The sequence below is a fragment of the Prionailurus viverrinus genome, chromosome D3, assembly GCF_022837055.1.
Source record: "Prionailurus viverrinus isolate Anna chromosome D3, UM_Priviv_1.0, whole genome shotgun sequence".
Taxonomy (NCBI): domain Eukaryota; kingdom Metazoa; phylum Chordata; class Mammalia; order Carnivora; family Felidae; genus Prionailurus; species Prionailurus viverrinus.
In genome coordinates, this window is record NC_062572.1 from 67,797,201 (window position 1) to 67,823,004 (window position 25,804).

General features: G+C 37.1%; 1 protein-coding gene across 2 annotated transcripts in view; it reads left to right on the forward strand.

Annotated features, from left to right (window-relative positions):
- The window catches only part of ARK2N (arkadia (RNF111) N-terminal like PKA signaling regulator 2N), an 85,495-nt gene that overhangs the window by 24,865 nt on the left and 34,826 nt on the right, over positions 1–25,804 (forward strand). For both annotated transcript variants that reach the window (XM_047827914.1, XM_047827915.1), the window contains exon 2: positions 12,666–13,450. In XM_047827914.1, the coding sequence (XP_047683870.1) occupies positions 12,736–13,450 (715 nt within the window). In that variant the 5' untranslated portion in view covers positions 12,666–12,735. The remainder of the gene's footprint in view (positions 1–12,665; positions 13,451–25,804) is intronic.

Below are 25,804 nucleotides of genomic sequence, written 5' to 3' on the forward strand. Positions count from 1 at the left end.
TGAATTCTCTCCTTTCCATTTTGTTAGTATTTTGATTTTTATATTTTCCTGATACATTAGCTTTTGTATCATTATGAAATGTCCCTCTTTGTCTCTAGTAACATTTTTTGTCTTAGTCTATTTTTATCTCATGTTTATATAAACATTAGCTCTCCTGTTGTTGGTCTCTGCATACTATATCTTTTTCCATTATTTTCCCTCAACCTGTTTTATCTTTGAATCTAAGGTATGTTTCTTAGACTATATACAATTGGGTCTTTTTTATTTATTCTGATAATCTGTGTCTTTTGATTGGAGCATTTAGGCCATTTACATTTAATGTAATTTTTAATTTAGTTGGATTTACATTTGCTGTTTTATTTTTTTAAATATTTAAAATTTTTTTTAATGTTTGTTTATTTTTGAGAGAGAGAGACTGAGTGCAAGTGGGGAAGGCAGAGAAGGAGTGAGGGAGACACAGAATCTGAAGCAGGCTCCAGGCTGTAGGCTCTGAGCTGTCAGCACAGAGCCCAACGAGGGTCTTGAACTCATGAACTGTGAGATCATGACCTGAGCTGAAACCAAGAGTCGGATACTTAACCAACTGAGCCACCCAGGCGCCCCTGCCATTTTATTTTCTAATGTCTTATTGTTGTTACTGTGTACCTTCTTTACTGTCTTGGGAGATACATATGTGTGTGTGTATTATTCATTTTAGTGGTTGCTATGGAGATTACATCTGTATCTTCATTTGTCACAGTTGTCTTCAAATTAGTGTTTATTTAATTTCAATAAAATATAGAAACATTTTACCAGTAGGGAAAGGCTCCATCTCCTCCTTCCTTTTTATAGTATTACTTTTGTATATTATAACAGCTGTGTGTATTGTAAACCTTGCAATACAGTGTTATAATTACTGCTCTGTGTAGTCTTTTATTTTTTAAGAGAAGAAATAAGAATCATTTATAGCGTCTTTTATGCTAACATACATATTTAGCATTTTTTGTTGTCTGCATTTCATTTTGTGGATTTGAGTCACAAATTCTTTCCTTTTAGCTTAAAGAATTTCCTTTATTATTTCTTGTAAAGCAGGTCTGCTACTAATGAAATTTCTTAGTCTGTTTATCTGGGAATATTTCTTTCTTTCTTTCTTTCTTTCTTTCTTTCTTTCTTTCTTTCTTTTGTAAATCTTTTATTTTTATTTTTTTAAATGTTTATTTTTGAGAGAGAAAGACAGGATTTGAAGCGGGCTCTGTGCTGACAGAGAGCCTGATGCAGGGCTCAAACCCATGAACTACAAGAGCATGACCTGAGGCAAAGTCCGGCTCTTAACTGACTCTGCCACCCAGGTGCCTGTTTTTTTTTTTTTTTCTTCCCTTCATTTTATTTATTTTTTTAGTAATCTCTACATTCAATGTGGGACTTGAACCTATGACCCTGAGATCAGGAGTCACATACTCTTCCAACTGAGCCAGCCAGGCACCCCATTTTTAAAAATTCTTTTGTTTTTCTTTTTTTAAAAAAATCTTTTTAATGTTTATTTTTGAGAGAGAGAGAGAGAGAGAGAAAGAGAGAATGTGAGTGGGGGAGGGGCAGATAGAGAGGGAGACACAGACTCTGAAGCAGGGTCCAGACTCCAAGCTGTCAGCACAGAACCCGATGCGGAGCTTGAACTCACGAACCACGAGATCATGACCTGAGCCGAAGTTGGACGCTCAACTGACTGAGCCACCCAGGCACCCCTGAAAAAATTCTTTTGTTTTTAAAGTAGTCTCTCCACCCAATGCGGAGCTCAGACTTAAGACCCCAAGATAAAAAGTCACATGCTCTATACACACTGCCTAACCAGGTGCCCCTTTTTGTCTTCATTTTGAAAGAATATTTTTGTTGGTTATAGCATTCTTAGTTTTTCTCCTCAGCACTTTGTTCTCTGTTCCTTTTTCTCTCTGTCTCTCTCTCCCTCTCGCTCTTTTTCTCTCTTTTTTGTTTGTTTTTTTCTTTTAGAGAGAGAGCTCCAGCAGTAGGGAGTGGGAGGCACAGAGGGAGAGACAAGCAGACTCCACATCAGCATGGAGCCCAACACGGGGCTTGGTCCCACAACCCCAGGATCAGGACCTGAGCCAAACTGAAAGGACACTCAGCCTACTGAGCCTCCCTCCCAGGCGGTCCCTCCCCTCAGCACTTTGAATGTCATTCTACTTTCTGGCCTCTAGTGTTTCTTTTTTTTCTTCTTCTTCTTCTTTTTTTAAAAGTTTATTTATTTTGAGAGAGGGAGAGAGGGGCAGAGAGAGAAGGAGAGAGAATAATTCCAAGCAGGCTCCATCTGCAATGTCAGCGCATAGGCTGATGTGGGGTTCAGACCCACAAACCGTGAGATCATGACCTGAGCTGAAACCAAGAGTCGGAAGCTTAACTGCTGAGCCACCCAGGCACCCCACACATGTTGATATTCTTGACATTGTCCCTTGTGTTTCAGAGGCCCTGGTCATTTTTCTTCACTCTTTTTCTTTCTATTCTTCCGATTGCACAGTTTCTCTTATCATTTTGTTCACTGATTTCTCTATTCTGTCATCTTGAACATGTCGTTGAGCCCTAGTAGTGAAATTTCTTTTCAATTTTTATATTTCTTTTTTTTTTTCTTTTTGAAGTTTTTATTTATTTTTGAGAGACAGAGCGCAAGCAGGGGAGGCGCAGAGAGAGAGGGAAACACAGAATCTGAAACAGGCTCCAGGCTCTGAGCTGACAGCACAGAGCCCGATGTGGGCTCGAGCTCAATGAACTGCAAGATCATGACCTGAGCTGCAGTCAGACGCTCAACCGACTGAGCCAACCAGGCGCCCCATCAATTTTTATATTTCTTAAGTGGAGAATGTCCATTTGGTTCTCTTGATAATTTGTTTCCTTATTGAGATTATCTACTTGTTCATTCATTGTTGCTATACTTTAATTTTTAAATCGTATCTTTCTTTAGTACTTTGAACGTATTTAAAATAGTTCTTTTGAAATCTTTGTGAAGCCCATCTGAGGACACTTGTTTTTCTAGTGACTGCCTTTATCTTCTGTGTATGAGTCACATTTCCTATTTTTTTAAGGTCTCTTAATTTTTTCTTGAAAACTGGACATTTTAGATAATATATTGCAAATATATCCAAATATATTTGGATTCTTACTATTTTTCCCTTTGAACGTGTTGCTCTTTTTTTGTTTAGGTAATGGGTAAATCTGAAATCTGTCTCTCCTGCAGTGTGTTGTTGCTTATGTCTCTGCTCAGTTTTTTATTTTTTATTTTTCCTATTTTAAATTTTAAACCTGGCTAATGGTTGCTCTTGTCCTTTCCAACACGGTTTACTAATCAGCCAGTACTTGTACAGAAATTTTGCTCAAATACCTCCCATCAATAAGGATTCTTGTTCTGTATTGATGGATCTGTACATGGATGGATGAGAGCATTTTAAAGTTCAGGCCATTTTCAAGTCTGCTGGCTTTTTTTTTTTTTTTTTTTCTTTTTTTCTTCTTCTTTTTTTTTTTTTAACTCTCTTGGGCCGTTTGGCATTTTCTCTGCATAATCCTGCAGCCTCAGCCAAGAATATGCTTGACCCATTCATGATCACATCCTCAGGCTAGTGGAACCCTTGGCCTCCCTGCTTGCTTGCTGAGATTGTCACTTGCCCCTATAATGCCCTTGGGACGTAGGTGTGGCTAGCCGGTCCAGATTGAGTGAGGCCTCTTTGTAAGTGCAAAAGCTGACCCTCACATCCTCTTGGCCTGCTGCATGGAGTTAGGCTGAACCTATTGAGCTCCATGGACTTGGGGGAGGAATGGGAGCAGCCCCAGGCAAGGAACACCACAGACCCCCACTATTCTTAATAAAAATCCTGCAGGTTTTTAAACATCAGTATGTTTTGTGTATACTTTTGACAGATTCCTAGAGCTCTGAAATGGTGGTTTTGATTAATTTTGTCATGCCTTATAATTACATTTTGGGGAGTTTTGCTGACCCCATCCCTTGCTCGTAGCCCGAAGTCCTGCCCTACCTACCAATACTTACGAAACCCTGCATACTCATAATCTGTCCCCTCTTCTTCAGTTCCTGAAGAACTATCCTAATAGTAACCACTATCCTGACATTTTGGTAACCATTCTTTTGCTTTTTAAAGTAGTTTTATTTTGTCTTAGTTTGGACTTTGTATACATTGAATGACACAGGTTTTTTTGCAGTTAGCTTGCCTTTTTTTTTTGTTTTATTTACCATCGTTTTTATTGTTTTATCCATGTTGATGTAGTTGTCTTTTGTTTCCACTGCTATATGCTACTTTATTGTACCACAATGTAGAATGTACCACAATTTATTTTTCCATTCCACTGTGTTAGTAGATGTTTTGTTTTTGTTTTGTCTGTCTCAGAAACAGAGCTGCTGTGACCCATGTGTTTCTCTAGACAGTGTTTTTCAAGTTTTAGGTCACCACCTACTGGGTTGTGAAATCAGTTGACTGAGTCATGACCAACACTAAATTTTTTCAGTGTATAGAATGAAAAAGAAAACATCTGAGTACGTACTTGACATAGGTTTTTGTTTCACGAATGTTACCACAGGAAGCTCCAAACTCCTAAGTCACCCCTTATTTCCTGCAGTCTAATCTTCAGAAAGCACCACGCAGTCCCTGTTCTTTTCCTTCCCCTCCTTCTCCAGCTCATTTCTACTTTAGTTCATCATCAGCACAATCACCAATATTCTTAACTTCCTCTCTGAACTTCCCCTTTACCTTCTTGCACTAATAGCAACATGGCTTTCCACTGAGGGCACTGCTTTACCTTGCAAGGGAGTGGCTGTGCTTTTTTCCTCCTGCAGTCCTTATCCTCTGCCTTGGATTTCCTTGTTCCTCATTGCCACTTTTCAGATAATTGCTGTCATCTTTTGACCACTGACCCGTTATGCTGTGATGATTTTTGTTCCTTGCTTAGTGTCATTTTGTCCATTATTACTGTTAATTCTTGGTGATTTCAGTATACACAGATGATCCTTCTGACACTGCCCACTCAGTTCTGTGAACTCACCTGTAATGATTTTGTTCTCTACCTTAGCCACTTATTTCCACAGTCATACTTTAACCAATGTTTCTCAAACTATCTGTTGCGAAGGACCATTGTATTTTTTTTTTTAAGTTGATTTATTTATTTTGAGAGAGACAGAGAGGATGCAGAGGAGGGGCAGAGAGAAGGGGAGAATCCCAAGCAAGCTCTACGTGGTCAGTGCAGAGTCCCACACGGGGCCCCAAACTCATGAAACTTTGAGATCATGACCTGAGTCACAATCAAGAGTCACATTATTAATTGACTGAGCCACCCAGACACCCCTGGACCAGTGTATTTTTATTTCCAATCCAAATTGGTAGATTTTTGTTTTGTAAAATACGGTCAGCTAACTACTAGGAAATTGAAATGCTGTTTGGTTGTCATGACAGTATCAAATGGCTCAAAGTTTCTAGTCAGTTACTCTTAATTTCTATAAGATAGTCCTTGAAGAACAACATTTTTAGTATAGCACTATTTTAGATCTTGGCAGTTACCAATAAATGTAACCCTTCCATCCTTAACTCCACTGGGATGTCCATTCCATTGGACATTTTCACTGCCCTGTACTTTCTGGATGTGATAATTACAATCATTTCCTTGCATGCACTCTTACTTCTTTCTTGTACTGTTCTGCTTGCTTGGTGAAACTAGAATTCTGGTTAAATTTCTTCCTCTTCTGTGCTTGACTTACGTAGCTGAACTTCAGAGGAGAAAAACATAACCACATGTGCCAGTCTCACTTGAAATTCATACTCCAGCCCTTAAAGTGGGCCCTTGTTATTGCCTGGAAATCCTACACTGTATTTCCCTAGTGTCTTCACTTCCTCACTACTTTTTCACACCTGGTCCTGTGGTCAACCTCAACACCACCTCATTGGTCTTCCCTTTTAACAATGACCTTGGTTTCTACTGCCTTGTTGTGGTCAGAAAGAACTTCCACAGATTCCCATTCTGTTTATCACTGGGCTATGAAAATTAGAATGACACCTTTTGTCTTGACAATAATTTTTGCCTTAAGGTCTATTTTACGTATTAATCATAGAGATAAGTCAGCTGAGGGTTATATAATTTTTCATTTATATAATTTTTTATTTCTTTAAATTTATATAAGTCCCTTTATATGGTAGATGGACATTAAATAAAATTAACAACAATTATGCAAAATACTATGAAAGAAAATAGGCTTATGATCTGTATATAACAGGGATCCTATTAATAGGTACCAAAAGCAACCCCAAGGAAGTGATACTTACTCTGATATATGTGAAGAGTAGCCAGCAAGAGGGCTGGCACAAAATAAGTAAAAGGCCAGAGATCTGAAAAAAAAAAAAGAAAAGAGGAAAAAAAAAAAAAAACCTGTTCGTCTAACATTCTTTGTAGCTAGAGGGAGCTAGGGTGTGAGTGACCCAAGATGAAACTGGAGATGGTGGGCAGAGGTTTTGAGCAGGGAAGAGCAATCACACACTGCCCTCCTACCCGCATCCCTTAAGTTTGTGTTAGCGGTCCCTACATAGTGTGGGAATTGAGTAAGTAGTATTGCGAATTATTCTTTTTGACACTGTGTAAATTACTGTGCTTAGCATTTTTATTCTCCTCAGATTTTCTGTAGCAAAAGTTTGAACCCTTTTCCATTTTCACAAATTTCAAAACCTGCTATTTCACCTTGTATTAAGTTTTGCTGACCAAGAATGAGGTCTAGTATGAAAGAAACTCCTCCAGATGTTCATAGTAGCCTCATTTAGCCTTATACTTTGTTATTTCCACTCCTTTTTCTTAATACTTTCTCTTCTCTGTCTTAGAGGGGCAGTATATTGCTTCCTTTCCATGGTTTAACTCTCTTTCCTGTCCTCCTCTTTTGTCATCTTAGTTTCTTAATGAACGCAGGACTAATACATGCTGCATTTTGATTGTCCAGAACCCAGGTTTTTAAAATAATTGCATATAATCCTTTATAAAGGGGCGAGAGAACTCCCATAAAACTCAGGTTGCCTTGATACTCTCCTCTTGTTCGTTGCCCCATTCCAACCTTGTAAGACATTAAAAAAAATACTTTATGTGGAATCTAAAAAAGAAAAATTTCTCATATAAACATGTCATATTTGCCTTGCAAAAATATTGTTCTGCCTGCTGTATGGAGCTCAGGTTGGTGGTCCAGGAGCAAGACTGAATATGGAAAGAAGAGATGATTGTCAGTGGTTCCATGGAAAAATAAATAATGGAGGTTGTGCTTAAAGTGATTGACAGTGGAGATAGAAAATAGTAGGCTGGAAATATAAGGAGGTAGGACCGATGGGAATTAGTGAATAATGGGATGCAATAAGTAAAGGAGAAGGCATTGTCAAGGATAACCCTCAGGTTTTTGATACGAGTAACTGAAGTAAGCAGTGATGCTTTTTTTACTGAACAAGGGAAAGCTAGAGAAGCAGCAGAGAGGGGGTAGTTCAGAGATGGGTAATTTGGTTTTGGGCATGAAGAGATTGTAGTTTGGCCTTTATGAAATCTAAATGCAGATGTCAGGTGGCTATTTGTGTAGACTGGTATAGAGCTTGGAAAAGAGCTGAGATGGAGAGACAATTACTAGTATAGGGATGGTATTGGAAAGATTGGTAGAAAAGATTACTTTGATGGGTGTGAAAAGGATCTACCCTTGGACTAATGCCTGAGGTTTGGTAGAGGAAGTTAAGTCTATAAAGTAGGCTGAGAAGGAGCAATCAGAAGAAGGAAGCCTGGAAGCTACAGAAAAACACTAGTTTAAGGGGGAGAGGGAGTGGATATAGAATGCTGCTTAGACATTAAGTAAGATGAGGGCCAAACTATGTTTGTTGGATTTAAAGTTATGGGGATCATTAATGACCTTAATAAGAACTGTTCTTCAGGTGTGATAAAAGCAGGTGTCAGATGGGATTGGGTTGGAGGAGTATGAGAAGTAAAGAAATTGGAGGGAATTTAGACAACTCTTTTAATGAGGTTGGCCATGAAAGAAGAGAATGGTAATTGGAGGAGGAGATGTGAGATTGAGGAGGTTAAGTAGGAGGAAGATTTTTTCAAATGAATGAGTGGATGGATGGTTGGATAATCCATTTGAGTTATCTCATTTGAGTGAGAGGTTAATGAATGCTGAAGAATAATCAACAAGGGCTCTAGGGAGATGAGGGGGGATTAACTGTAATATCCAGGTAGAAGGGGACCACCTTTAGAGTGGAGATTAGAACAGCATGGTGGAAAAGAAATAAAAATAACTAAATAAATGCTCTCTGTTGTTTATTTAATACATCATTGTAAATTCACTGAATGTTAAATCAGGTGGTTGAGAGCCTTTTATCCCATTTATAAGATGCAGCTATCATTTGATAGTTTTATCATTTCTGCTGCCAGCTACTTTTGATTACCTCTGTCAGGAAAATACATATATTTTCCCTGACCAAAAACAACATGCAGTAAATACTCTGGTTCTTTGGGAAGATTATTATTTTCTATACATATGACATCTTTTCCCCCTGTGTTTAGAGTACTTCATTTTTATTCTAATGCAGGGAGTTTTGTCAGAACTTCTGTTTTCACTTTCTGTGACTTTTTTCCTTGTGTTTTATGAATTATAACAAAATTCCACTGCAGGGGGCAACTATTACACTTCACGGACTAAATTTGACCCGAACAGTTAAATAGTTGGTGTCATGAGCAGAAAAGGCACAAGTCCCCTTTTCTTCAGAAGACTCTTCAGTAGACTTTTATGTTAGAGTGGATTTTTGAATAGATAATAACTTGTACATGATAGTAAATTCAAGAGGTAAAGACTTCGTGCAGTAGAAAGGTCTTTTGACTCCTGTTCCCCTCATTTGCTCTCTTTCCTTGCCAGAGTAGCTGGTGTTACCATTTTCTTAAGTATCCTCCCAGAGATTCTGTACATTTACAGACAAACTCACATATAAATATAATTTTGTTCTTTGTTTACACAAATGGTATAATGTACCTTTTTTGTTCATTTAACATTATGTATTGAAAATTGCTTATATTAGTGTATTAAAGAACCTTTTCATCCTTCATGGCCACATCGTATGGACATACCACTGTGAGCTAACTGGTGTCCTATTAATGATGCTAGTGTTTGTGATTAAAATTGCTTTTTTAGGCAGTAAAAGCCTTTCTTTCTTTCTTTCTTTCTTTCTTTCTTTCTTTCTTTCTTTCTTTCTTTCATACAAGTTAGCGTATAGTGCAATAATATTTTCAGGAGTAGATTCCAGTGATTCATCCCCTATGTATAACACCCAGTGCTCATCCCAAAACAGTGTCTTCCTTAATGCCCCTTACTCATTTAGCCTCTCCCCCCTCCCACAACCCCTCCAGCAACCCTCAGTTTATTTTCTGTATTTAAGAGTCTCTTGTTTTGTCCCCCTCCCTGTTTTTATATTATTTTTGCTTCCCTTCCCTTTTGTTCATCTGTTTTGTATCTTAAATTCCACATATGAGGGAAATCATACATTTCTCTGACTTGTTTCATTTAGCGTAATGCTCTTTAGTTCCACCCACGTTGCAGATGGCAAGATTTCATTCTTTTTGATTGCTGTGTAATACTCCATTGTGTGTGTGCATTGTGTGTGTGTGTATAAACACACACATACATATGGACATTTGGGTTCTTTCCATACTTTGGCTATTGTCAATAGCCTGCTATAAACATTGGGGTGCACGTGACCCTTCGAAACAGCACGCCTGTATCCCTTAGATATATACATAGTAGTGCAATTGCTGGGTTGTAGGTAGTTCTATTTTTAACTTTTTGAGGAACCTCCATACTGTTTTCCGGAGTGGCTGCACCAGTTGCATTCCCACCACAGTGCAAAAGAGATCCTCTTTTTCTGCATCCTCACCAACGTCTGTTGTTGCCTGAGTTGTTAATTTTTACCTATTCTGACTGGTGTATTGTAAATTTCAATTAACTCTTAGATATAAGGATCTTGAAATGAAAGATAATCATTTGATTGATTTGTCATATTGAAAATACTGATAATGTTATGTTTTCCTACAAAGAAAAGCAGTTTAGATTTATTTGTCTTACCTACACTACTGAAGAAACCAGATTTTTATGGTCATGTTAACGTATTTAATTTTTTTAAAAAATTTTTTACATGTATTTATTTTTGAGAGACAGAGACAGAGCACAAGTTGGGGAGGGGCAGAGAGAGAAGGAGACAGAATCCGGGGCAGGCTGCAGGCTCCAAGCTGACAGCACAGAGCCCGATGCGGGGCTTGAACTCACAAACAGCGAAATCATGACCCGAGCTGAAGTCAGACACTCAACCGACCAAGCCACCTAGGCGCCCCCATATTTACTTTTCAACCTGATGTTATATACTTTAAAAGGTCCAGTACCTTCTGCTTTCAAAAATTAATTTGAGACTTTTGATTCTTGTGCTTTATGGCTGACATTAATTTCACTTGAGTATGTTTCTCAAATATTTCAGCTATAAGAAAATTTTTTATTCCAGAAATATTAACTTCATTCTATGCAGAAGAATCAACTCTCATTTTTATTTTGCTAGAAAAATCTTGGTTTATTCCTCATATATGGGGTATTTCATATGTATGAATATTTTATTTCCTGTTACATTGCCAGCATGCTTTAGTTATGACACTGGCAGTTTTCTGGTTTAACTTTTACTCCCTCTGTTGGCTTTCAGAGGTGTTGCATTCCTTTTGGAATGGTGTCAGGAATAACATTTATGCTTACATTTTTATTTAACTCAAAAAATTAGTAATGATGCAAATATGCTTATGAAATAGGCTGCATATGAGATTGTTTTAAATTAATGTTTCCAGTGGCTGTGAATGTTCTGGTTTTCTTGAATATGTTGAGGAATCTTCATCAGAATGTCTGTTTTATCAGCAGCTGAGAACAAGGCCATGAAAAACAAAAGATAGTAATACAGATTGTTCATGTTTATGGTAAGGGAAAAAGCAGCCTTGGCATGTTAGATTAAAAAAAGGATTTTCCAAGTATCTTCTAGTTGCTGTCTACCATATGTTGAACTGTCAAGTAACTTGATGGAGTGAAGCAGCAGAGCTGTCTTACAGCTCCTGATGAGTACATGTAGCTTAGTATTTGTGTCTGTTACCAGTGGGACATCATGGTAACTGCTTTCTATAACATCACATGTACAGAGTGAGGTATTTACTTGCCTTGTACATTCTTAGCATCATCCTTTTAAAACCAAACCACCAGTTAATGAAGACTGTATAGGTCACAAATCTTGCCGTTAAAGATTATGTCCTGTGTCTCCATGAGTAAGTGGAGTTGTAGCACATTCAATGGGGGAAGGATGTTAGGTTCTAAAGTTAGTATATAAAGGTGGAAAATGTATGTAGGGTGTTTTCTGTTTAACCCCTTAAGTCATTCATAGACTAGTGTGTACTAGGTTCACAAAGTAGTTGATCTGTATTTAGTGGCTATTGTTTATGAAATAAAGCATGTTGAAACACTAGGCTCACATTCAGCCTGATGAGAGGCATGTGGGAACTAGGAAGGACCATGAGGAAACAGTATCATCAGGCCTGGCATTTTTTTTTTTTAAGTTTATTTATTTATTTTGAGTGAGAGAGAGACAGTGCAATCCAGGGAGGGGGGCAGAGAGAGAGAGAATCTAAAGGAGAGAGAATCACACTTCTAGTATGGAGCATGACACAGGGCTCGATTCCACAAACCGTGAGATCACGACCTGAGCTGAAATCAAGAGTTGGACACTTAGCTAGCTTAGCCACCCAGGCATTCCAGGCCTGGCATCTTAATACCCCTGTAGAGCAACTCTTCCTGAGAGGAATAGCAAATACGTTTGGTGCAGAGTTACTTTGGGTGCTCATTTGCCAAATGCATGTGGTTGAAGGTTTTTTTAAACACAAGTGTACATTTGGGGGCACCTGGGTGGTTCAGTCGGTTGAGCATCCGACTTTGGCTCAGGTCATGATCTCACAATTTGTGAGTTCGAGCCCCGCATCAGGCTCTGTGCTGACAGCTTGCTCAGAGCCTGGAGCCTGCTTCAGATTCTGTGTCTCCTTCTCTCTCTCTGCACGCCACCCGCCCCCCCCCACTCATGCTCTGTCTCTGTCTTTCAAAAATAAATAAATGTTCAAAAAAAATTTTAAACACAAGTGTACATTTGATGTTACTCCACTGTAGCTTCTTCTCTTTGAGGATTTGAGTATAAAATTATTGAGTATAGTTAACTTGTTTCTGAGACTTTTGAAAAATCTCGTTCCCAGATTTTTTTTTGAAGCATTCTTTTTCCTTTATGTTTAAGTCAGAACGTACATATTTAACTATCAGAGTTTTGAGGCTCCCTTTTTGGACCATTTTAAATAAGGTTTTAAAGTTGAAAATCTTTGGATGCTTGTGCTGGGCTTGCAAGTTCAGTAATTAAGGATTAATATCATGCCATTATTAGTAATTGTGTATGCTAGTGTTTTGGTAATACTAATAAGTCCTTTGAATTTGACTTAATCAGGCAGATAAACATATATTTTAAAGGCCTGTGTGATGGTAATTTTTGCTACCCATTTAGAAAGGTATTCATTAAATAATCTACTATTTCTGTTTATTGATTTTGTGTGTTTTTGTACAGGTTGCTTTCCTGTTGCATCTTTGACCTAGTTTCCTAGACTCTGCTCCATGATTGAACTTGAAAGTCTGAAATGAAGATGGAGGAGGCAGTGGGAAAAGTCGAAGAACTCATTGAGTCTGAAGTCCCACCGAAACCATCTGAACAAGAGACAGCTAAGGAGGAAGATGGATCTGTAGAACTGGAATCTCAAGTTCAGAAAGATGGGGTAGTGGATTCTACAGTTCTTTCTTCAATGCCCTGCTTGTTGATGGAACTGAGAAGGGACTCTTCTGAGTCTCAGTTAGCATCCACAGAGAGTGACAAGCCAACAACTGGCCGAGTTTATGAGAGTGACTCCTCTAATCACTGCATGCTTTCCCCTTCCTCTAGTGGTCACCTGGCTGATTCAGATACCTTGTCTTCTGCAGAAGAGAATGAGCCCTCCCAGGCAGAAACAGCAGTGGAAGGAGACCCTTCTGGAGTGTCTGGTGCCACTGTTGGGCGCAAATCTCGGCGGTCCCGATCTGAAAGTGAAACATCTACTATGGCTGCCAAGAAAAACCGGCAATCCAGTGATAAACAGAATGGCCGAGTCGCCAAGGTTAAAGGTCATCGGAGCCAAAAGCACAAGGAGAGAATCAGGCTACTGAGACAGAAAAGGGAAGCTGCTGCGCGGAAGAAATATAACCTATTGCAGGACAGTAGTACCAGTGATAGTGACCTGACTTGTGACTCAAGCACGAGCTCATCAGATGATGATGAAGAGGTTTCAGGGAGCAGCAAGACAATCACTGCAGAGATACCAGGTAGAGGATGTTTTTTAAACTGACTGTAGAGCAACCGATGGCATTTCTAAGCTGTCAGGCCGAGTTAGATGAGTGACACTTGAAAAAATCCAGGAGACCTGCAGCTCTGTGTAAATTTGAAGACTGCAGTGTATTAACAAGACATGGCCAGTTTAAAAACCTGTTCTGAGGTTTCCAGTGCACTTTTGCACATCAGCAAAAAAAAAATATTTGAATGGTTAATAATAGGTACAAGATTATTTTTAAGTAATGGAATTTCCTTTCTCTGTAACCCATTACCTGAACTCCCATCATTGCCTTTTTAGCACTGCTTAGATTTAATACTTACTGATTAGCATTATTACTAAGTAAATCCTCCTCAGGAATAGGCACCTTGCTTTATTATATAGCCACTGTACTCGAGCTTATGGTGTCTGAAATAACACGTTCTATCTTCCGTTAAAGTTTTCTAATAACTGTTCCTCCAAAAACCGTAGTTTTAGGCGTTTCCCTCCAGTTCAGCGCATGATAAGATAGTTATCCTTGTGGCACATTTTTCTATTCTAAGTTGTCACTTGCATTGAAAAGAATGCTTTTTGCAGAATTCCCCCCTTTATCCCCCAAGCTTTAAGAAGTTTGTCAGAAATCTGTTTATTCTAGCTCTTATTGGTGTAAGCGTCTGTAATTTATTACATGTTTGACATACCTGTTTTCTCCATATTACCATATTTGGTACTGTGTACTACAAAGGCAGTCTTGAGAGTTCAAGGTGGAAGAAAGACGAAGTCTGAGCAGTTCTTAATTGGCGAATTCTCATTATTGAAGAGACTCTTATGATTAGGAACATTTTATAAACTACGTGGCATTTAATAGATAATGACAGCACTGTTTATTGCTACATTAAAGAGGGGGAGGTTTTGGTTTTTAAAATTTTATGGGTGATTGTTTTTTCCTCCTAGTTTTCTGGAATGTTTGTTTCTACACATGAAGACAGCATATTGCTGATAATACAAAGAATATTTCAAGAAAAATCATATTGGTTAATTAAACCTATAGCCAACCAAACTTCTATAAACTCAGTAACAATGATTTTATAGGTGTTCATCTCATAATAAAAGTCTCATCCTTATAGTACATTAAATATGAGTTTTTAACAATTAGAAATGCTTACTGTTTTAATATCTTTTGAATTCCTTTGGTAGTTCTCTGTGTTAAAATTGCTGGGGAGGGGATTTAATTGACGTTCATCAGTTGAAAGCACGAGAGAGCAGATTTTGGGGTTGTTCTCCGGCAGGTTCTAGGTATATTTCAGTTTTACATTTAATAATGCGTTTAAGAAAGCTTGATTAACACCTGTAAAATTGTTTATTCATGCATTCTCATGTCCTGTGTTCTAATCTATTAATTAAGATCATAATGAATCTTCAATACAGTGCTTAATTTCACTCACCGAACAGAGTTTTAGGTACCACACCAATATTTTACCTCCTTATGGAAAGGGAAAAGAATGCAGGTGAACAGAATTCTTTTTGACAATAGATCCAGTTATGGAAGTGGCATGAGAAATGTCTTTATGGGCACTCCCCCTGTTTGGCTTACGTAGATTAGGTATGCTTTGTGTATATTATCCAAACTTCCTTGGTTAATGACTGCTTTCACCAGTGTGTAAAACTTTAAAACACCAGTCTGTTTCTTGTCTGTTCTGAAGTGTATGCAAACCAAAACACCAAAGTAAATTATCTGAATCTATGATTTAATTTCTTTTGCTTACACCACTTAGTAAGTTTGTGGCTTTTGAAAGTTTGTGGAATTTTCTAAGGTAATCCCAGAGAATCAAATGGTAGGTAAGGTGCTGGGCCACTGTATATGACTGCCTACACTGCACACCACGTGTTTCAGGAGGTACTGTTCATATAGGTGGGTATGCAAAGCGCAAAAGAGGGAACAGCCTAAGTTTAAATATTAGGAAGTTCATTTCAACTGTCTATATTGCTACCCCTAAAAAATTGTGACAGCGTGCATTTGTAATGTAATAATAATGTACCCCTCAGTTTCCTGAGTCACATTATGACTTCAGGAAGGGGATATACTCAACCTTATAGCTAGGGCAGTTGTTGAAGAGTTATATAAATTGTAAAGCTAGGATAAATTATGAACTGACTTGAGGGCAGCAACATGGACATTCAGGTGAACTTAAACTGGATGTACCTGATGGAATCTCTTAGATTTTGAAATTTGAATAAGCTGTTTACACAGAATGAAAATCCAGAAGAAAAGTAGAAACTGAGATTCTTGTTATACTTTTTCATCAAGGTACAACTGATTTAGTAATTCAGAAAATGCTTCATTTATAAGCTTTGTTAGGATAAATATTGAAGGAATTATGCTAAATGTTCTCTTATGCCAAATAATTTACAATTAATGCATTTTCTTTTAAAGAGTGAAGATAACGATGCAGACTTGTACAGTGTCTGATCATGCTTATTAGTAATTGAGTTTGATATTTGGAAACAGAGGTTTATGAGGATTTTTGGTTTTTAGTTAACTGACAGGCAGCGTAGCATCCACACTAAGTCATTCTCTCCTTGAAGTCTTTGAGAACATATTGCTGTTTTTTTTTCTTTTTTTTTAAATTTTTTTTTTTTTTAACATTTATTTATTTTTGAGACAGAGAGAGCATGAACGGGGGAGGGTCAGAGAGAGAGGGAGACACAGAATCTGAAACAGGCTCCAGGCTCTGAGCAGTCAGCACAGAGCCCGACGCGGGGCTCAAACTCACGGACCACAAGATCATGACCTGAGCCGAAGTCGGACGCTTAACCTAGACTGAGCCACCCAGGCGCCCCCATATTGCTGTTTTAAGAATCTGTTTGGAGATACCATATCAAGATAATTCGGGCAGTTCTTGCATGTGAGGAACTTAGAGATGAGCAAACAAAGAGTATTTGTAGTGAATATTAATGTGAAAATGCTTCATGGTAGTCTTGAGTATTTGAGGCTTTTAATCAAATGTCTCATTTATCTTTATAGATGACCTTTTTGTACTCTTGATCACTCTTTGCAGTTTTATGGTGAGAGCATTATTTCTTCTGGTGATGGGGGAAGGGATGGGACAGAATGTCACTTCTCTGTAAAATCACTCTAAGTTGAGACTAGTTCTGTAAAGTATGCTCTTGCAGGGAATTTTGATTTTAGTGAATATGAGTAATGGACATCAGACTTCATTAAGTTCAAGAAATTAGTTCTCTGAACAGACTAACTTGTGTCCATCAGTGTACGTGGACAGCAAGGAAAAGTTTTTCCTAGTAACTTATTTTTGATAAATATTTAGCATAGACTAAACCTCAGGGTGGCTTCATCTTGTCTTGGCTATAATGATCTGCTTTTGTGTGGTTTAATAGTCTACCATATAAATGCCTTTTCAGACTGAGGTACCAAAATAGTATCTGCCTTTGTAGCTAAGGGTCAGTTGTCTTGGCAGGTTTGCATTTAGAAAATCTAATTGATCTATTTTGGAGAATGTTGGGGGGAGGAGGAGGGCTGTTGAGGACAACTGGCTAAGATCACCTGAATTCTCAGTCCATGTGGCCAGGCTCAGCCCCAGTGAAGCCAGGATCTCAGTACCCCTTACTCACCATACACATTTATGCACTGAAATGCATCATGATACACTGTCATCTTAGCTCACAGTTTTTCTGAGGTAAAGACTTAGGCTTGATCAATTAACTCATGCTTGGAAATGAAAAAGAATTTTTTTTTAAGTAGTAAATGCCTTGTAGAAAATTTTGAAAATAGAAAAAATGTGAAGTAGAAGATTAAAGTCACAATTCTACTTTTGTTAACATTTGAGTATGTTGCCTTCCCATAATATGTAACAAAACTATCACAATATGTATATGTCCATCTTCCTTTCTCTCTTAAAGTTGGGTTTTGAACTTTTTAACAAAATATAATATTCTCCCTACAGTGTATGGATTTTGAATTATTTAGCTAACCATAAAATAAATTCCCCAGTGTTGGTCCTTTGGGCTGTTTTTATTTTGCTATTAGGGAAGGGTATGAATACTTAAAGGCTCTTGACACATAATTGCCAAACTGCTTTTTAAAATATATTGTTTATTGCGTTCAGGAGTTTGTGTATTCGTTGCATTATATTCTTTCTGTTGAATATATTTTAAAAAGTCTTGCTGATTTCATGGAAGAATTGTATCTTAGTGTTAATTTGCATTTCTTTGATCACTAGTGAGGCTGAAAAATTCTGTTTGGTCATTTGTTATTTCAGCAGACGTTCTGTTCATGTTCTTTGCACATTTTCCTCCTGCCACATTTGTTTTTCTTGTTGATTTGCGAGGGTTCTTAGCCTATTGGGGATTGAATTACTTGGAAAATTGTTTATATTGATTTAAGTATTGGGAATTCACGGAGATGACCCCAAACCCACATAAGCAGTCCCATAACCTTTTTCCTAGATTGCATATTAAGTGGGTAAAAGCCCTACTTTCCCATTTTAAGCCTCTTGTAATCTTACTGTATTTTGGTAGCTATTTTGGACACTCACTAAATACACTGATAACAAAATACCGAGATGTAGCAATCAGGTGAAAACTGCCTATTTTCAGCTTAGTAAATGCAATCAGTGCAGGTAAAATCCATGCAGTTTTCAACCTAACAATATGTTAGACTCACTTGGGAGCATTTAAAACTAATGATGCCCAGGCCCCACTCCAGACCAATTAAATCAGAATCTCTGGGTCTTACCCAAGGCATCAGCATTTTTTCCCAGCTTTTTTGAGATACAGTTGACCTACAACATCATGTAAGTTTAAGATGTACAATGTGATGCTTTGGTGTATGTATAAATTGCAAAATAATTAGTACAGTAAGCTTAGTTAACACTTCTGTTATTTCACGTAGTTATAATATGTATGTTGAGAACTTTTAAGATCTGCCGTCTTAGCAACTTTCAAATATACAATACAGCATTCTTAACTGTAGTCACCGTGCTGTACTTTACATCCTCAGAATTTATTCATCTTATAACTGGAAGTTTATACCCTTTGATCACCTTCACCCATCTCCCTATTCAGCCACAATCTACTTCATGAGTTTGGTTATTTTAGATTTTATGTATATATGTGATAACACATTAAATTTTTTTTTTTAATGTTTATTTTCTTTTGAGAGAGAGAGAGAGAGAGAGAGAGAGCGCGCGCGCACATGAGCGAGGAAGACACGAATCTAAAGCAGGCTCCAGGCTCCGAGCTGTCAGCACAGAGCCTGATGCAGGGCTTGAACTCATGAACCCTGAGATCATGCCCTGAGCCAAAGTCAGACACTTAACTGACTGAACCACTCAGGTGCCCTGCATTTTTTTTTTTTTTTTTTTTAATTTGAGCACACGAGCGAGCAAGCACTGGGGAGAGGGGCAGAGGGAGAGAGAGAAAAAGACTCCTAAGCAGGCTCCATGCTCAGAATGGAGCCCGACATAGGGATCGATCCCACAATCCTGGGATCCTGACCTGAGCTGAAATCAAGTGTTGGATGCTCAACCGACTGAGCCACCCAGGTACCCTGAGATCTTGCATTTTTAAAGCTCCCTAGATGATTACAGTGAACAGCCAGGGCTGAGAGCTACTCAGTTAAGTGTTGATGTTAAGTCTCCTACATAGTTAAAAGTCATTGTGAAACTGGTTATCTGTCTCAATTGAGTTGCGTTATTGTTAATGGGTATCAAGTTCTGAACAGTGGACTCTAGTTTTTAAAAATCCTATTAGTTATAAAATCTATAGCACAGTTCTGTATTAATTTAACAAGTATAAGCACTTTTTTCTTTTATTCCATTTAAGTGATTGTTTTAAAAGCATGCATTGTTTCTCGGTACAGTGTTTGGATAATGTGATCTTAAATTTGGCAGCTTTGAAGTTTTACTGGTGGGTGTCCTTTGGTAATCTCATGTTAAAGCACTAAGGTATTATTTTCCACCTGCTTTTCCTAACTCCTTAAAGTTGAGTGCCTATATTAACTTTGTATATGCAAAAGCATAAGCTTTGCTTTCAGTAAGTCTTTTTCTCAAAATAGGATATATCTTAGTATTAATAAAAGGACATACATGTGTTTAAAGTTATAATATGGTCCCTGTTTTTTTTTAAAATAGACTTTATTTTTTAGAGCAGTTTTAGGTTGACAGTAAAACTAAGAAGGTACAGAGATTTACCATATGTTCCCTGCCAACACATACATACAGACTCCTCCTTTTCAGCATCCCCTGCCAGAGGTAGTGATGAACCTACATTGACATCATTATCACTTAGAGTCCATAGTTACATCAGGGTTCACTCTTGGTGTTGTACATTCTGTGGGTCTTGACAAATGTATAATTAATTGGTCCTTGATTTTAAGACTTTAAAATGTCTTATTTACCAGTGTTTATTGCTGATAGTCATCTCTACAAGGCCACAACTTATCTCACTGTCCCTAGCATAAGCAATCTTACACAATGTTCTGAATTTAGCTTTTAAATACCCATTTTTCAGTGTTTGTTGAAAACTAAGTGCCAGAATCTGAAACAGATCCAAGTAGCCATCTTAATTTCCTGTCCTATATATTTAAATTCCCCCAGCATTTATAATGGATAAACTGCTTAAAGAAAGTTTCATATTCTTTAAATTCCATTTAGAGGCGCCTGGGTGGTTTGGTCGGTTAAGCGTCTGACTTCGGCTCAGGTCATGATCTCGCGGTCTGTGAGTTCGAGCCCCGCGTCGGGCTCTGTGCTGACTGCTCAGAGCCTGGAGCCTGTTTCAGATTCTGTGTCTCCCTCTCTCTCTGCCCCTCCCCTGTTCATGCTCTGTCTCTCTCTGTCTCAAAAATAAACGTTTAAAAAAAAAATTAAAAAAAAATTCCATTTAGTGTTTCCATAAGCCAAATACAAATTTTGGGGAAAGGTATGTTCCTCTTGAGGATGTTTTGTGTAAACAAGATTTTTTTTAAAACGTGAGGACAAGGGATGGAGTAGTCAGGGGGAAAGGAATAATATGAACTTAGAGAATAATAAACTACATGAGGTTTTTATTTGCTAAGTATGGGCCAGAAATTTTTCCATAGCCTTTTAGGCATTGTGAAGAGGTGGCAAAGCTGATTAAATAGTTCTCATTTTCTAGGAGAAACACTGCTATTCTTGATACTGAGACCTGGGAAATTTTTCTTTTGCATCTTCATAAAAAGCCACTATGACATAAAGTGAACCATATTTTCAGAAATACCCTGGAGTAAATACTACAGAGCATTTCATAGGGCTGTTCTTTGTAAGACTTCTTGCTATAAGTAGATGGTATAAGGCCAAGGTTGATTGATTCCATCATTCATTTATTCAGCAAATATATGAGCACCTGCTTTGCAGCATGTGAGTGCAGTAGTGAATGAAAAGTCTCTGCTCTCATGAAACTTCATCTTTTTTGAGCAGACAGATAATAAGTAAATTCATCATATGCTGTCAGAATATACACTACAAATAATAAAGCAGGATATAAGAGATAAAGATTGACTAGGAATGGGGTCAAAAAGCTATTTTAGATAGTACAGTAGTCCCGAGTGGTCTGAAGAGGTAACATTTTTATTTTTTATTTACTTATTTTTTGAAGAGGTAACATTTTTAGTAGCTCCCTAAAGAAATGAAGAGTTCAGCATAATTAGTTTTAATTTTTTTTTTAAGGTTTATTCATTTTTGAGAGACAGAGTGTGAGACAGACTGAGCTACTCAGTTAAGTGTTGATGTTAAGTGAGGGGGGAAGGGGAGAGAGAGAGAGAGAGAGAGAGAGAGAGAGACAGAATCCGAAGCAGGCTTCAGGCTCTGAGCTGTCAGCACAGAACTTGACGTGGGGCTGGAACTCATGTACTGTGAGATCATGACATGAGCCGAAGTCAGATGCCCGACCAACTGAGCCACCCAGGCGCCCCATCAGCATAATTAGTTTTATTGGGAACCCAAATTCTATGGGATCAGTCCAGACCAAAGATAACCTTACTTAGTTCAAGGATAAAACTATGTAAAACTGCGTATCCTAAACTGGAATACCATGAAATGACTTCTTACTGGATATTAATAGCTGTAGACTCTTCACACATTTGGAAAAGTACTGGACCATGTGGAAACAGGTTTCTTTACTGCAGTACAACTCAGAGACATTAATGTGTTTTTAAGAGGGGGAGGATATGATTTGTAGCATATCCTAAACTTAAACACAGAACCTTTTTTTGTTGTTGTTGTTTTGTTTTTTAAAGGCATAAATTTAGCACCTTGCATAGACCAGGGTTTGTAACAAAAGCTGACCCAGAGGTATATACATGGATTGTGTATATCCTTTGCATGGTTTTCTATAAGGAATATTTTTTAACATCATGTAGGAGCATTTGATAAGAATCAGTTGAGAATTAATTGTATACTGATTTATTAGGGGTCAGCTGTGAAAATAGCTTTTAGAATTTTGAAGTCTAGACCGTGAAAATACTCAAGGATACAGTGGTTCTCAACTGAGGTTGTACACAATAAAATCACATGGAGAGCTTAAAACAAAATAAAACAAACCTTCAATGCCTGGGAGCCCTAGGTTTTGGTATTTGTTAAACCACTTCAGGTTTTTATGTGCAGCAAAGGTTGAAAACCACTGTTACAGATTAATGATTAGTTGTATAGTAACAGAATACAAGTTTTACTGGGCAAATAATATTGAAGCTGTGAAAAATGGTAGTGTTACTTAATTTTTCTCAGAATTACTTTACTTTAGTTAATTTAAGTGCTGCTTATCAGTGCTTTATATAGCTCTTCTTAGTAATGCTCAAGTCATTTTCCTGAATAAGCTTGTCTTAATAAAAATACAATTTTCTGAATTAATGATGTTTTATCAAATGGCCTCAATGTCTTTAAAGCTGACTTCAGTCATGCTGGGGGAACAGAAGGAGCGCCCAGGGAAATTCCAGGATTATTTGACAGGGATGCTGTGTATGATAGGAATTGCATAGGCAGCATCCTAGAAGAGACCATGGGCTGTTTTTCCAAGAGGCAGACAGAGGAGAAATTTTGCGTGTGGATGGAAGAGCTAACTCACCTTGACACTGGTGAAGAGAACAAGCAGCTGTCGAACCCAGGGAACTTAAAATGCAACTAGTCATCCAAAGAATTACCCTTCTCACCCAGTCTGGGGCATGCAGATGCCTGATTTCCAAGAACTATCACAGCAGCCCTTTGGTTCTTATGCAACTTGTTTAAATGTTGACAGTACAGTAGAATTCCCAAAGACAACATTTTCCAGTTAACTTGACCAAAAATGGGAATATTACAGAACAAGCTTTGAATCTATCACAGAAATCAATTGTGTTAACTATCTGCTTTTTGGATTGTGTAAGAAGGAATATGCTTTTGGCTATTGTAAGTTTCTTTTGATGGTGTTTTAAAAATTACAATAGTAAACAGTTCCTTTTAAAAAATAGATATTCAAAACAGCAGAGTTGGATAATTTTAGCTTGTGTTTCATTACATATGGTTGGAACATAGAACCACATTTATACGATAATAGGAGTGATCCTCATCTTTATGTTTTTTTCATGCCAAAAACATAAATAAGATATAAGATAGGGAATGTTAGTGAATCCAGATAGGTAAGTAGTGAATTCTTTGAGAATCTCTTAACATTTATTCTCCCCAAACATTGTTGACTCTCTTCTGATTCCAAAGGAGGGAATCATGTAATTAATCCCACTCTGAAGATCATAAATGATGAATGCACTGCATGAACATTTTTATGTCATTCTTCCATATGTCATTTAATGAATGCATTTGTTGCTAGTCTTTAATGAATTACAACTTTCAGTAACATTTGTATGTAGGAAGAATGAATTAATTTTTGAGGATATATACACTCTGTACCTACTATGCAAGATATTGTAGAGAAAGCAGATAAGAACAGAGTTTGATTGCTTGCATGAGGACTTTTCATTGCTACATAGATGAATTTTTATCTTGAGCATTAACTTAAAGCTCACTGCCTGAGGCAGTAACCTGGCAGACATCATTCAGTGAAATTGTCTGGTACCTTGATGTAAAGAGTACCTCTAGAGGAAATAGATGAAATGGTCACTCTGTTAAGCGTATGTATTAAATGGGTTTTTAAGTTACTAGTGACTAACTGTATTAGCTAATGTACTACCAATTTAATTTTGTTTTTAATCCCCGGACTGAAAATAAATGGCCCTTTGGCATGTTAAAGGGCCCACAGAGTATGTCAAAGGGGAGAAAATATCACAGGATTGAAAGTCTTGCAGTATGATAGCTGTTTTTATGTGTGGCCTGAGATTGGGAAATACTGGTATTTTATGTTTTCTGGGTTGGTGAGAAGCCACTAAATTAGGATGAAATTTTGTAGTAGGAATATGTAACTTTGCTAATACTGTTTTTGTTTCAAATTTTGCTTTCTACTGGATTTCCTTACAATAAAAATTTATTGGTTTTTCCCTTCAAATTTATAATTTCATAACTTCTCAATATGAAACAGATTAATTATTTTAATACTTAATGAAGTTGCAACGTTGGAAAAACTAATTCTGTTTTGTAAGAGGAAGGATAGGTGGTTTATATAACAATGAAGACCTTTATTTTAATAATTTATCAGGAACTTTACTCAGAAAATGGTCAGTATTTTAAGAATTTATCAGTAACTTAGAAAATTATTAGTATATTTTCTATTTAGTTCTTTATCCAAATATTTGCAATTTTTAAATTAACTGTAATAGACCGAGCCAACTTTTTTTTTCCTTTTCTAGTTTTGAATTGAAAAATAAACTGTGTGATTTGGTTTTTTCGTTTTAGAACCTGATGGGTAAGAATTGGGAGTTAACTTTGCGGGAGGCGTTAATGTTCTCAGGTCTCTTTGAAGAATGTATATAGGAATTGATGAAAAAGACTAGAAGTCTCTTAATTGTGTAATGATGGTCAGATTTCCTGAACTTGATATTTGACAAATAGGAGTAAGTTTGGAAACACCAGTGCAACTTGCAATAAATTTCTTAACATCAGCTAAGCTCTTACATAACATTAGTATGAATTTTCAACATAAACTATGATAGGAGTTAATTATAACTGATGTATTTTTCTCTGAAATGATAATACAACATTTGTAAATTACTTCAGCTAGTATTATTTTTAGATTAAGTTTTATATCAACAGGAAGAACATTGGTTTGGGATGACTGACTAGATTTTAACTAATCTGCGGTCACTATTTGAATTTGAGATATTTTCAGGGAAGTTCTGTCTTCAGTTTCTTCCTGAGATCACTGATTTTGCTAGACATGGAGTTTTAGGCATAAAAAATGTCAATATAGGGGTGCCTGGCTGGCTCAGTCGGTAGAGCACGTGACTCTTGATCTCAGAGCTATGAGTTCAAACCCCCCATTGGGCATGGAACCTACTTAAAAAAATAAATTTAAAAAGTTAATTTCAGCATGTTAACATGACTACTTTTTAATGCATGTATAAACTGTTTCAAGTACTTAGCAGGTTTCTTTTTTGTTTCATGATTTAATATTTGATATATTAAGGATGTAATGATGCTTTTTATTTTTAAAATAATTCATCTTTTAAGAACACAAATTATTCCTAGTATTGACCGAATATATTCTAGTTTTTGTTATTAGATAATTGAGCAAAAAGTCTATAGATATACTTTTTGCCTTTAAGAGAAAAATGAAAAAGTTTTAGTGGACTAGAACTATCAAACATAGGTTTTATTTGTTTATTTTGTGTGGGAGGAGGGCCAGAGAGAGGAAGGAGACAGAGAATCCCAAGCAGGTTCCACACGCTGACACAGGGCTCAAACCCAGGAACCGCAAGATCATGACCTGAGCCGAACTCGAGTCAGACACTTAACCAACTGATCTACCCAGGCGTTCCTCAAACATAGGTTATAATAATTGATATTCTAGGTAAGAATGATATTTAGGATATTTGAGAAGGTGTTAAACATTAATAATTTGGGACACCTTTCTACATAATTTTGGATAAAGAAGTGGAAAGAGGTTTTGGTAGAAAAAGGAAACCAGGATGTATTGATTTAATTCGTAGAATATGTTTCAAATATTAAAACTTATTCTAAAGTAAAATCTGAAATTTTGTGGTTTGGAGTGCTTAACCTTAATAATTTTGAAGCAGAAACATACGTACAAATTTTATCCTGATTTTTAGTTTCTCACAGTGCCTTGAAAATTAAAATGTGAGCTGTTACAGGAAATATTATTTTGAAAAACAGTAAGTTTTTATATGAGTTGTGCATTCAATGGTTACACCTTGTCCAGATTGCACAATTTAAAAATTCCTCTTTCAAAAAAT